The sequence below is a fragment of the Cervus canadensis genome, chromosome 5 (genome assembly GCF_019320065.1).
Source record: "Cervus canadensis isolate Bull #8, Minnesota chromosome 5, ASM1932006v1, whole genome shotgun sequence".
NCBI lineage: Eukaryota > Metazoa > Chordata > Mammalia > Artiodactyla > Cervidae > Cervus > Cervus canadensis.
In genome coordinates, this window is record NC_057390.1 from 44,087,572 (window position 1) to 44,100,824 (window position 13,253).

General features: G+C 47.3%; 1 protein-coding gene across 2 annotated transcripts in view; it reads left to right on the plus strand.

The window, feature by feature from the left end:
• The window catches only part of TCF7L1 (transcription factor 7 like 1), a 187,018-nt gene extending 174,327 nt beyond the window's left edge, over positions 1 to 12,691 (plus strand). The window contains exons 5-12 of one of the 2 annotated variants that reach the window (XM_043468693.1): positions 4,070 to 4,202; positions 5,599 to 5,701; positions 6,018 to 6,101; positions 6,835 to 6,978; positions 7,662 to 7,821; positions 7,905 to 8,048; positions 9,358 to 9,436; positions 11,292 to 12,691. In XM_043468693.1, coding sequence (XP_043324628.1) covers positions 4,070 to 4,202; positions 5,599 to 5,701; positions 6,018 to 6,101; positions 6,835 to 6,978; positions 7,662 to 7,821; positions 7,905 to 8,048; positions 9,358 to 9,436; positions 11,292 to 11,725 — 1,281 coding nt within the window. In that variant the 3' untranslated portion in view covers positions 11,726 to 12,691. The remainder of the gene's footprint in view (positions 1 to 4,069; positions 4,203 to 5,598; positions 5,702 to 6,017; positions 6,102 to 6,834; positions 6,979 to 7,661; positions 7,822 to 7,904; positions 8,049 to 9,357; positions 9,437 to 11,291) is intronic. The other variant, XM_043468694.1, reaches the window with a different exon arrangement.
• The last annotated feature ends 562 nt before the right edge of the window (positions 12,692 to 13,253 follow it).

Here is a 13,253-nt window from a genome sequence, read left to right on the forward strand (position 1 = left end):
AATGATGTAAATAACAGATGCACAAGAAGTCCAAGTGAATGGAGATTTGTCAAAATGATAATAGGTACTGGGTTATGCTAGTGTGACTGTGGGCATGGTGGGGTTGTTGGGGTTTATTGTGTGTGTGATTGTGGTTTCTGAATGTTTTATAATATAGCCTGTATTTTTTTTCTTAGGAAATTTGCATTCGTCATATGTATATTTTTAATAGATAATAAAGTTGGAAAACACAAGAAAAACAAAATCATTTGTACTCCCACCATTCAAATATACTTACTGTTTACATTTTGGTATGCTTCTATTTTTCTTTTCTCTTTTTGGCCATGATGTGCAGCTTGCAGGATCTTAGTTCCCCAACCAGGGATTGAACCCAGGCCATGGCAGTGAAGTGCCGAGTCCTAACCACTGGACCACCAGGCAATACCCGCTAGTCTTTTTAATTTTTTTATCATAAAATTTACATGTTTAAAAAAAAACTGTAATTTTTAAATTGCACATTCATTCTGTGTATTTCTTTTATCATTTACTATCACTCTTAGTAATAATTCTATTGGTTTTTATAATATAAAAATCTCCCTTTATTGACTTCCCTGGTGGTCCAGGGGCTAAGACCCTGTGCTGCCAATGCAGAAGGCCCCGGTTCGATCCCTGGTCAGGGAGCTAGTTCCCATGTGCCTCTAGTAAGAGTTTGAATGTCGCAACTGAAGATCATGCATGCCACAGCTAAGACCTGACACAGTCAAATAAATAAACATTTTTTAAAAAGAACCTCCCAAAGCTAAATTATGCCTTGGGAAGGAAAAAAACACCTTTTAAAAAAGTTAATAATAAGTAAATAAAATTAAAATCGCCCTTCAGACAAAGCTGCTTCCATGAAACCTGAATACATCATTGATTGCATCAGGATCCTGTTAATAGAAATCTGACCTTAAAATAATCTTTTAATATCCTTATTTGTGTTACGTGTTCTTGTACGTGGAGACCTCTTCAAAAGACAGTAAGGGAGCAGATCAAAACAGTAAGAAGAAAATAATTTTAGAATATACCTGCAACTACATGCAACGCCAAAAAGAGCCCACGAAGGAGGCGATAGGAAGATACCAAGGAAGATACCAAGAGGAGGTACCGGCAGCCCAGCCGTGTACCAGCGCCACCTAGTGGTTGTGGTTGCGAACGTCTGAAATCTCCGTCTCGGTTCTGCAGGTCTAGGAGCTGGGCCTCTGGGTTCCAAGCCTTGGCCCAGGACTCTGCCTCTCATCTCGGCTTAGACTACTGAAAACAGAGCAAGGCTACTGTCAGTGCATGAATACGTAGGAGATGTACACATCGTAGCTTGCATGATGAGCACCAAAGGGGCACCAACTAAAAGGCAAAAGCGCTCATGGAATCTACGAAATGAAACATTCAACCGGAAAGACAGAAGTTTGGAATTCTGGCCCCTGAGATACCATCAAATTATCATCCTTTTTACAGATCTCTTTTTTTAAAGACATCTCTCTTCCACTTGGAACTAATTTACCTTATTATCCAAAAAGATGAGTATATGTCCTTTCTCTGACAGATGTTTTGATTGGGCTGTTGGGTTGGCAGGTGATGCAAGAGGAGACACCCTGGTTTGTTAGCATGTGAAGGGCTAATATGAATCCAGTTTTGTAACTTACTACCTCTGTGACTCAGGCTACATCACTTCATCTTTCCATACTCTGTTTCCTTATTCCTCAAACCAAGATAATCATAGCTCCTTTAGTAGGTTATAATAAGGACGCTAGCCATTTTTGTAATAAAAATCCTTACTGTTAAGTGAGATTAGGTTAAAACAATTAAAAATTTAGTTTACTGATTCCAGGGCACACAGGTTTCCCCCCCTTTTTTAAATTTCTGAAATCATGATGTGTTGGTGACATGCCTGAGTTTTTACTTTCTTTTTTAAAAAATTTAGTGTTTATTTATTTTATTTACTTAGCTGCACCATGTCTCACTTGTGGCATGCAGGATCTTTTAGTTCTGGTATGTAGGATCTAGTTTCCTGACCAGGGATCGAACCCAGGCCTCCTGCATTGGAATGTGGAGTCTTAACCACTGGACCACCAGGGATGTCCCTGTTTTTGCTTTCTTAACAGTTATATAAAATGTGCTCCTTACATTTGCTGATGTTTAAAATGAAATGTGATAATTAGATCAGCAGGGTGTTTGATACGCTCTAGAGAGAACAGTTCTAAGTGCCCTTGGTAGTGTCTGTAAATGTAAACCTTGAACATGACAAGTGGTTATATGTGGCCTGGTGGTGACAGTTCTCTCACTGCTCTGTTCCCAGTCTCAGACTTGAGCCCATGAGCTACTATTTCTAAGAAGTTTATTTGGCAAGCATGTGTTGAGCCTTTCAAAATTCACTGAGATTACGCAGAGCATGATTCATAATTCAGCAGTCTGTACCATTTAGCACATAGTATACATGAAGTGAGTGATGGTGGGCTGTTTTGAAGAGGGTATGTAGGAGGCTGGGTGTAATCCCTCTCCTAATTCTATTGTTTCTTTTTCTGCTGTATTTGTTGTTCAGTCATAAAGTCTTATCCAACTCTTTGTGACCCCACGGACTGCAACACTCCAGGTTTCCCTGTCCTTCACTATCTCCCTGAGTTTGCTCTAATCCATGTACATTGAGTCGGTGATGCCTTCCAACTATCTCATCCTCTGTCATCGCCTTCTCCTCCTGCCCTCAGTCTTTCCCAACATCAAGGTCTTTTCCAACAAGTTGGCTCTTCATATCAGGTGGCCAAAGTATTAGAGCTTCAGTCCTTCCAATAAATATTCAGAGCTCATTTAATTTAGGACTGACTGGTTTGATCTCTTTGCAGTCCAAGGGACTCTCAAGGGTCTTCTCAAGCACGACAGTTCGAAAGCATCAATTCTTCAGTGCTTAGCCCTCTTCCAACTCTCACATCCATATATGACTACTGGAAAAACCATAGCTTTGACTAGACGGACCTTTGTCAGCAAAGTGATGTCTCTGTTTTTTAATATACTTTCTAGGTTTGTCATAGCTTTTCTTCCAAGGGGCAAATAGACTGCTACTTTCTCTTAAGTTCTCTACAAGGGCTGAATTCGATACTGCATGGAAAATACCTGGCACATAGTCAACTCAGTAAATAACCATAGATTTTACAGGCATACCTCGTTTTATTGTACTTTACTTTCCTGTGCTTCACAGATACTACAATTTTTTTATGAATTAGAGGTTTATCCAGCAAGTCTATCAGCATCATTTTTCCAACAACCTTTGCTCACTTTGTATCTCTGTCACGTTTTGGTGATTTTTGCAATATTTCCAACTTTTTCCTTATTATTATATTTGTTGTGGTGGCTTGTGATCAGTCATCTTTGATGTCACTGTAGCAAAAAGATTACAACTCACTAATGGCTCAGTTGATGATTAGCACCTTTTAACAAAGTGTTTTTGATTAGAGTATATATGGGGATTTTATATATATATAAAATGACACAGGATGAAATGGTTAGATGGCATCACCGACTCAATGGACATGAGTTTCAGCAAACTCCGGGAGATGATGAAGGACAGGGAAGCCTGGGGTGCTGCAGTCCATGGGGTTGCAAAGAGTCAGACACGACTGAGGGACTGAACAACAACAACAAATGTATTTTTTTTTTAGACATAATGCCATTGCACACCTAACACTGCATGTGCTCAGTCGTGTCCAACTCTGCAACCCAATCGACTGCAGAACACCAGGCTCTTCTGTCCATGGGATTCCCCAGGCAAGAATACTGGAGTGGGTTGCCATGCCCTCCTCCAGGGGATCTTCCCAACCCAGGGATCAAACTCGCATCTCCTGCATTGCAGGCAGATTCTTTACTGCTGAGCCACCATGGCTTCCCCATACTTAACATTATAGAATAGTGTAAGTGTAACTTTTATATGCACTGGGAAACCAAAATCGTTGTCTTTCACTTTTCTGCAGCAGTCTGGAAGCAAACCTGCAGTATCTCTGAGGCCCGTCTGTACTCCATCTCCTTGGCAACTGGCCCTAGTCTCTTTCTCTCTGTCTTTCAGTCTAATAAAGTTCCTGTTGTTCAGCACCCGCACCACATGCATCCGTTGACGCCCCTCATCACCTACAGCAACGACCACTTCTCCCCCGGCTCCCCTCCCACACACCTCTCCCCAGAGATCGATCCAAAGACAGGTGAGTTGGCTGCCGCTCAGGCTGGCCCAGGTGACTCAGAAGAGAATTGTCTGAGGAGTCACACGTGCTGACAAAGCAAGAGTCTTTATTGGGAAGGGGCACCCCCGTGGAGAACAGTATGATAAGGGAGCCCAGGAGGACGGCTCTGACATGTGGCTCACAGACTCAGGTTTTACGGTGATGGGGTTAGTTGCTGAGTTGTCTTTAGCCAGTTGTTCTGACTCAGGGTCCTTCCTGGTGGCGCACACATTGCTCAGCCAAGATGGATGCCAGCTGAAAGGATCCTGGGAGGTCGTAGGATACATGGTATCTCATTTTGACCTTTCGCAAACTCTTCCGGTTGGTGGTGGCTTATTAGTTCCATGTTCCTTGCCAGGACCTCCTGTCGTAAAATAACTCCCACAAATGGTTTCTATGGTACCTGGCCAGGGTGGGCAGTTTCAGTCAGTGTGTTTCCCCTAACACACTTATAAGTATAAATACAAGGCAAGAGACTGAGTTGACTTTTTTCTCAACTTGCTCACCCGCACTGTTCATCCAAGAGAGAGCCATCGTTTTCATAAAATTCCCATAGAGTTGCTGTGGCTCAGCGCATTTCTGGAGTCCCTCTTTAGACAGCTATTACAAGTTACAGATAATAGGGAGGATAAATGTGGAATGGATGTCATCGAGTCCAAGCTCAGTCTGCTCACCGCATGACAGGCCTGTAATTGGGAGGCAAGGAATAACAACTTTACTCAGAAAGCTGGGTATCCAAGAAGGTACCGGACTAATGTCCTAGAGAACCATCTTATCAGAGTCTGGATGCCAGTTTCTTTTATAGAACAGAGAGGGGGAGGAAGTAAAATAAAAAGGCCATAAGTCTTGCAGAATATCTCCTGGCTTGGCCTGCATCAGGACAAGGATGTGTTAATTTTTTCTTGCAGCCAGTCACAGGTGGGCCAGGTCAGAACAGTCTAACTTTCCAACAGAGGTTCCCTGAGACAGGCCATTATGTATGCTTGCAGCTTATATACAGCATCTTTTCAACAATTATAGTAACAAGAGCATGGAGATCAAAGGTTAAAGTCAAAGAAAAACAGATCCAACGTGGAATCAGCTACTGTTCTTCCCTGTTACACGGAAATCTGAAGTTTATTTTTCCACAAATGAAACAGCTTTTCCAGCTGATGACTCCGGAGATAAGCTTGGGTTTCTCAGTCCAAGATTTCCTGCCTGTGTCTTGGACACCTCCAATATGAGCAGTTAGAAGTTACTGGTGACTGAGAGCAGAAACAGTGAAAGAAAGGGCACTGCAAGCTGCAGAGCATCTGGGAACAAAGCATAGCCTCCTGTTTGATGTGACTTCAAGGTGTAGGGTCAAGGAACTTTCTGACACATTTCTCCTTGGAAGCAGGAATCCCCCGGCCCCCTCATCCATCCGAGCTGTCTCCATATTACCCACTGTCTCCTGGAGCTGTTGGGCAAATCCCACATCCCCTCAGCTGGCTCGTCCCACAGTAAGGAAACTTACAACCTTTCTTATCCCTCCTTCCTTACACTGAGCTCTGTCTCCTGTACCTCCAGCCTGTCTTTGGGGTCCAAATACAGATCCACCCCCCCCAATCCCCATCCCCACAGTGGAGCCCTCTCACCAAGCCCAGAACTTCCCCAGGGCATCAGAACAAGTTACCCAGGCAGCATCTTCCCAACTCCCACTTCCTACTTATTGCCTTTTACTTATCATCCTGTCTTCCCAACCCCTTCTCCGGCCCTATGAACGTTCCCATTTCAGCCAGTTTCCTGACCAGATTTCCTTACTCCTGGCCCTTATAGGCAAGGACAGCCCATGTACTCCCTTCCTCCCGGTGGCTTCAGGCACCCCTACCCTGCCCTCGCCATGAATGCCTCGATGTCCAGGTGAGTCCTGGGGCTGTGGGCGGGGAAGCGGCAGCACAGGGAATGCTTGTCTCCTGGCTCCCCTGCACAGTTTTCTCTTGGCAGTAAGCAAAGAGGCAGGTGCTCACCTTTCCTCCCCGCCTGTCTGATTAGTTGTGGGGTGGAGACAACAGGCTCTGCTCACTCTTGCCCCATCTCTCTCTCTAAGAGGAGAATTTTAAAGCCCTTGCACTCAGTCCTCCTGCATGTTCCCCTATGGGCTGGGCAGGGCTTGGTGGCATTGAAGCATTTTGAATATGTCAGACTGGAGCCAGAGGCTGGGAGATTAATTGTTCCTGAAATGATGTCAGGAGAAGGGAACTATGAAAGAGGATGTCCCGTCTCAGGGGCCGACCTACCTGACAATGGTACCACCAATGACAAAAAAAAAAAATACAACCCAGAGCATAAGCCTTTCTTTCCTTTCCCCTGTGTACCTGGCCTCCGACCTCCTGCATCTTCTGTTTTTCATCCCACCTGCTTTCAGCACCGGATATAGGAACCCTGTGTGTTTGTGAAGGAAGGGAGGTTTGTTGGGTGTTTCCCAAAATGAGTTCTTTCGAGGTCAGTCAATAGCCTTCTCTGGCTCCAACTCTGCCATGGCAGAGATGTTCACATGCCTCTGCCATCAAGGCTGGGTTCCACCAGGTCCTCTGCAAGTGACAAGCATTTAGCCTGAATCCCTCTGTTGTTTTTGTTTTCTCCTGGTATGCAGCCTGGTTTCCAGTCGGTTCTCCCCTCACATGGTGGCTCCGGCCCATCCTGGTCTGCCCACCTCAGGGATCCCCCACCCCGCCATTGTCTCCCCCATCGTCAAGCAGGAACCAGCGCCCCCCAGCCTGAGCCCGGCTGTGAGCGCGTGAGTAATGGGCAGCCTGGTGGCGGGTGGCCAGTCTCTGAGCAGCAAGTGCCATTGATTCTTCTCCTGAGGACCTTCAGCCGGCGGCTCCCTAGGCCACATCCTCCCCTCCTTGCGAGCTGTTCCCTTTGACCCCTGGAATTCCCATCCTCTCAAAGACACCATACATCTTTTCTCACAGTAGGGGAAGCCCTACAATCAGGATTTTGAAAGTGAAAGAGAAATTGAGAGAGCTTTTAGCTTCCTTCCCTGTCCCCCCAAACACTTGAAAATTGCAAGGGGAATTTTCTCAAGTCAACATAGTTGACTTGGGTCAGAGCTGAGTCCAGCACCATGGCCCATGCTTTGTCCACTGAAAGTCAAAGTCTCATGGCCAAGGAGACCCGCCCCAGCTCTGTTTCTGCCTCCAGTGCTCTGCCCCCTCCTCTTTCTCACCTGGGGCCAGTCCATCTCAGCTCCCCCCACCACCCTCTGCTCCTTTGTCAGGAAGTTGTCCTCTCCTAGAATATGGCTGGAGGTCAGTCAGAGACTAGGAACTGGGTGCCCAGGTGCTGAAAGCGGCCCTGGGCAACTTTCATTAGCTGCCAAGTTGCTCATCCCCACTCCCCAGAGGCAGCCAGCCCTTAGCCTCCTTGAGAGATGACAGCTGACAAATGCTAACCTACAACCTTGTGACTTCCCAGGAAATCACCAGTCACAGTGAAGAAAGAGGAAGAAAAGAAGCCCCACGTGAAGAAGCCTCTTAATGCCTTCATGTTATATATGAAGGAGATGAGGGCCAAGGTGGTGGCCGAGTGCACCCTGAAGGAGAGTGCAGCCATCAACCAGATCCTGGGGAGGAAGGTAAGGGCCGCCCCTGTGTTCCAGGCTGTGCAGCTCCACGTGCCCCACGCTCACCACTCTGTCCTTGCTGGTCCTCTCCACAGTGGCACAACCTGTCCCGAGAAGAACAGGCCAAGTACTACGAATTGGCCCGGAAGGAGCGGCAGCTTCACTCGCAGCTCTACCCAACCTGGTCAGCCCGGGACAACTACGTACGTGCCCACTCAGACACCAGGGACAGCCTCCAAGTGAGGATTTGGGGGAGAAGGAAGCTGACTCCAGTGATAGAGGACCCTTAAGGCCAGGGAGAAGTCTGTATTTCTCTAGAAATGAGGAAGACACTTTATTTCTCAGGAGGGCCACAAGGACATGGTTTTGGTGTCCTGAGGACAGACTTAAATTTGTGCCTGTCCCATTGCAAGTGGGGCATGCATGCATGCTAAGTCACTTCAGTTGTGTCTAACTCTGCAATTCTGTGATCTGTAGCCCACCAGGCTCCTCCGTCCATGGGATTCTCCAGGCAAGAATACTGGAGTGGGTTGCCATTTCCTCCTCCAGGGGATCTTCCGGACCCAGGGATCAAACCTGTGTTTCTTAAGTCTCCTGCATTGGAGGGCAGGTTCTTAACCACTAGCGCCACCTGGGAAGCCAATTGGAATTGGAAGTGGACTCAGCCTTTAATTCCATAATTCAGGGTGTGGTGTCAGCTGTATGCTAGTTCTGGTGATCAGTGTCTCTAGCAAAGGGTTCCCAGCCTGAGGCTCACAATGCCATGAGCTACTGCCTACATTTCTGATACCTCCCTGGAACTGGACAGGTTTTTTAATTTTATTTTAAAAAAATTTTTTGGTGGGGCTGGACGAGCTTTCTCTAGTTGTGATGTGCAGGGGGTTCCTCTCTAGTTGCAGTGGGAAGGTTTCTCATTGCAGTGGATTCTCTTGTGAAGCACAGGCTCTAGAGTATGAAGGCTCAGTGGTTGTGGCACACGAGCTTAGTTGCCCCACAGCATGTGTGATCTTCCCAGACCAGGAATCGAACCCCATTGGCAGGTGGATTCTTAACCCCAGACTGCCAGGGGAAGTCCCTGTATGTATGTTCTTACTTGCTCTTTTTCTGCTAAAAATCTTCATAGCTGAGTTAGTTTTTTTTTTCCCCCTTTGGTGCCAACTGAGCCCACACCTTCAACAGTGAAAGCATATAGTCCTAACCACTGAATTGCCAGGGAATTCCAGCTGGATGAGATTTTCAGTGAGACCAGGGATGCCTCAAAAAAGATCAGGAACCTGACACTGTTCCAGAGAGAGAAATAGAAAACTAAGCCTGCAGGGCAGGGAAAGAATGAGACCTTCCAAGAAAGTCAGGACCTATCTGAGCTGAGGGGAGGGAGGCGGCCCCCCAGAAAGGCTCACCGTGCCTCCTCATGAGGCTGCTGCACAGAATGTGACCTGGGCGCCTGGTACAGAAAATATCCTGCCTCCCCACTTCATAACTGAATCCATCAGAAAAGCCGTTATTCTGTCCCTGGTTATTACCTTTTCCTTTGGCCATATCTTTCAGGGTAAGAAAAAGAAGAGGAAGCGAGAAAAGCAGCTGTCCCAGACGCAGTCCCAGCAGCAGCAAGTCCAAGAGGCAGACGGTGAGTCTTCAGGAGGGAACTTCGCCTTTACTTCTTTTACCCGCTGTGCCAGCTACACCTGCTGGCACCCTATGCTTTGATCTCTGATGGACACCGTGTCAACGCTGTGTTTTAATATTAATAGCTGCCATTTTCAAGGACTCTGCCTCATGTACACTTGTGCGTGCATGCTAAGTCACTTCCATTGTGTCCAACTCTTTGCGACCCCATGGACTGCATCCCACCAGGCTCGTCTGTCCATGGGGATTCTCCAGGCAAGAATACTGGAATGGGTTGTCATACCGTCCACCAAGGGCTCTTCCTGACCCAGGGATCGAACCTGCGTCTCTTATGTCTACATACATTGGCAGGCGGGTTCTTTACCAGTAGCACCACCTGGGTATACTCAGGTGGGTGTTATTATTACCCCTCTTTTGGAGATGATCAGTTCAGAGGCTCAGAGAAGTGAAAGGACTTTCCTGGTCATGCTGCTTGGTAAATGGAGGGAGGATTTGGTCAGCACTTTGTCACTCGAAAGGTGCTCTTCAATTCAGTTGATTTGTGTCTTATTTGAGGGTTAGGTTCTAAAATCAATGCAGTAAAAGTAAAACCTGAATGTTGTTGAAACGAGCCTTGAAATTCCCTTAGGAACCCAGCCCCTTAGACACTAGCATACCACCTTACAGTGAATCCAGTAGATTCAGGTTTTCCTTCAGTGTTTGGTTGGCCAAATATCAGAAATAATCATTTGCTTGAATTAGGAAGGCCCCTTTGTGCCACAAATATCTTTTTACATCAGAATCTCACCCAGCACAAACTAGCCCATACCTTGGCCAGTATTTCAGTCACACGTCCCATCTCAGGCTCATTCCAGGACAAGGGTAGAACTAGTTTAGTTCCATCTAAAGGGCTTTGCAGGTGGCTTAGCTGGTAAAGAATCCTCCTGCAACGCAGGAGACCTGGGTTTGATCCCTGGGTAGGGAAGATCCCTGGAGAAGGGAATGGCAACCCACTCCAGTATTCTTGCCTGGAGAATTCCGTGGACAGAAGAGCCTGGTGAGTTACAGTCCATAGGGTTGTGAACAGTGAGATGTGACTGAGCAGCTAACACACACACACTAAGTTGCTTTTTATCGCCTTTCCTTTCACTTCCTTTCCTAGCTTTCTAATATCTCTATAATTTGTGTATTCATCTCCATAGGAGTACACATAAGTTAACTATGTATAGACGCAAAATCTGTTGAATTGGTGCTTGGCAGGCGCTGTACTATCTCTAAGAGGATCATAAACCAAAGTTTGCTTTAAAGCAAACTGAATGGAGATCCATCCCCCAGATGATAAGACTTAGGCAGGAAGATGATAATTTGCTAGAGAAGGAAATGGCAACCCACTCCATTATTCTTGCCGGGAGAATTCCAGGGACAGAGAAGCCAGACGGGCTACAGTCCATAGCGGCACAGGGAGGCGGACATCACTGAGCACAGCACAGCATGATAATTTGATAAGCTCAGCTATTTTCCCTCCAGGCAGATACTGAACGGGGTCTTTGGCATTTTGGCACTGGCCCTTTTCTGTGCTCTGCTGCTGCTGCTGCTAAGTCACTTCAGTCGTGTCCGACTCTGTGCGACCCCATAGACGGCAGCCCACCAGGCTCCCCCGTCCCTGGGATTCTCCAGGCAAGAACACTGGAGTGGGTTGCCATTTCCTTCTCCATGCTCTAGGTGTCGTGAAAGCCTTAGACGTCATTTCAGGGCCTCACGTCCCTCCTGTACGTATGCTTGTTTCCCGGGTCATACATACTACTTCCGCCTTTCCCAGCGTTCCTAGCGGCTGACTCTTTCTTGTTTGTTTCCCCACCCCCGTGCCCCGCCCGCAGGTGCTCTGGCCTCCAAAAGCAAGAAGCCATGTGTCCAGTACCTGCCCCCCGAGAAGCCCTGTGACAGCCCTGCTTCCTCCCACGGCAGCATGCTGGACTCCCCAGCTACCCCCTCCGCGGCCTTGGCCTCGCCGGCCGCCCCGGCCGCCACCCACTCGGAGCAAGCCCAGCCCCTCTCCCTCACCACCAAGCCAGAGACCCGGGCCCAGCTGGCTCTCCACTCGGCTGCCTTCCTGTCATCAAAGGCTGCCGCCACCTCTTCTGGCCAGATGGGCAGCCAGCCCCCGCTCCTGTCCCGGCCCCTCCCTTTGGGGTCCGTGCCCACAGCTCTGCTGACGTCCCCCCCATCCTTCCCCGCCACGCTCCACGCCCACCAGGCCCTCCCGGTGCTCCAGGCCCAGCCTCTGTCCTTGGTCACCAAGTCTGCCCACTAAGCTACCCCCCTTGACCTATGCAGGCTGTCAAGTGACTCATCGAGTAGTAAGGATGCAGAAGGAAAAAAAAAAAGGAAACTTTATTGGTCAATATTTGACCACTCTGGACTGTTCTGTAAAGTGACTGGTAACAGCAGCACTTTACGTTTTGTAGATGTAACCAGTAGCTGATCTTAAGGCTTTTTTAAAAAAAACAAACAAACAAAAATCTTAAAAAAAAAAAAAAACGAAAACGAGAACTGAAAAGTAGTGTGTTATTCTTCCTGTATGTGCAGCGGTGGATGGACCTGGGCAGAAGGCACCCCTCTCTCTACCTCCTGGACTCTCTGCCCTCCCTCCTCTTCCCATCGTCCTTGCACATCCAACCTCCCACCCCCTGCTTCCTGGCTCCCTTCAATCCAGCTTACACGTTGGCCCTTGTTGCCATTTCTAGCCTCTTCATCTACAACCCATTCCTTGACATTCCCTTTTACTTGGCCCACGTTTTTCTCCTGTGGGTTCATGCCTTCATCTTAGTCCTCTGCCCAGTGTAAGGCTGTCACCACGTGAGAAGACACCTTGGCCTCCGTTGTCTCCACCAGCGCACCTTTCCCTCAGTGGCCCTAAACCACCCCGACCCCCCCAGCCTCCAGCTTTCTGTGGAGGAAGAGGTCCTCTAAAATGGTTCTCCCCTGCATTTAAAGGGACTCAAGGTGCCTGCCACTTCCTCAGCGAAGAAGCCTGTGTTCCACCCCCTTACCAGTCAAGATGTCCCCTCACAGCCCTGGAGTGGCAGACAGGTCTGGCTCCTGTCACCCGGGAATGTGCTAGCACAATCTGCCAAAGCTCTGAGACCCTCCTCCCTCCCCAATCACCTCACATGCTTCTTCTGTGTGTATTTCTTTTCATTTTTATGGGGTTTTTTGGAGCAATTTAAACTCCCAGTTGTTTATTTTCACAAAAGAAAATAAAATTGCAGTTGCAAGACTTGGCTGAGTATTTTAGTCCTTTGTTGACTCAAGCCCCTTTCTTCACACCAAAGGCTGTGTAAGATTTTTACAGAATGCAAAGGAGGAATGCCTCTATTGGAAGGGGATGTAAGTCATGCCCGACAGAACTAGAAAAATCTAATCCCGTTTTCAGCCTTGAATGTGCACAGACCAGTCAGTATAGATAACTGAGATCCAAAGGGATGAATCTTTTTATTTTCATTTGTCTCCTTGTAATTGCCAAGATGGGAGGGGTATCCTTGGGTTTCTTTGCACACACCGAGCACTGGAATTCATTTTTGTTGTACAGCTTTACTAAGGTATATTATTCATACAATTCACCCATTTTAGGTGTACCATTCAGTGGTTTTGTGTTCAAAGTTGTGTACCCATCATCACATTAGAACATTTTCATTACCTCATAAAGAAACCCCATACTCTTTGGAACTTACCTTCCACTTCCTCCTTCTCACACCACCACCTCCAGCCCTGCACAATCATGAGTCTACTTTCTGTCTCTGCGTTTGTCTGCTCTGGATATTTCTTGTGTTTTAAACAAT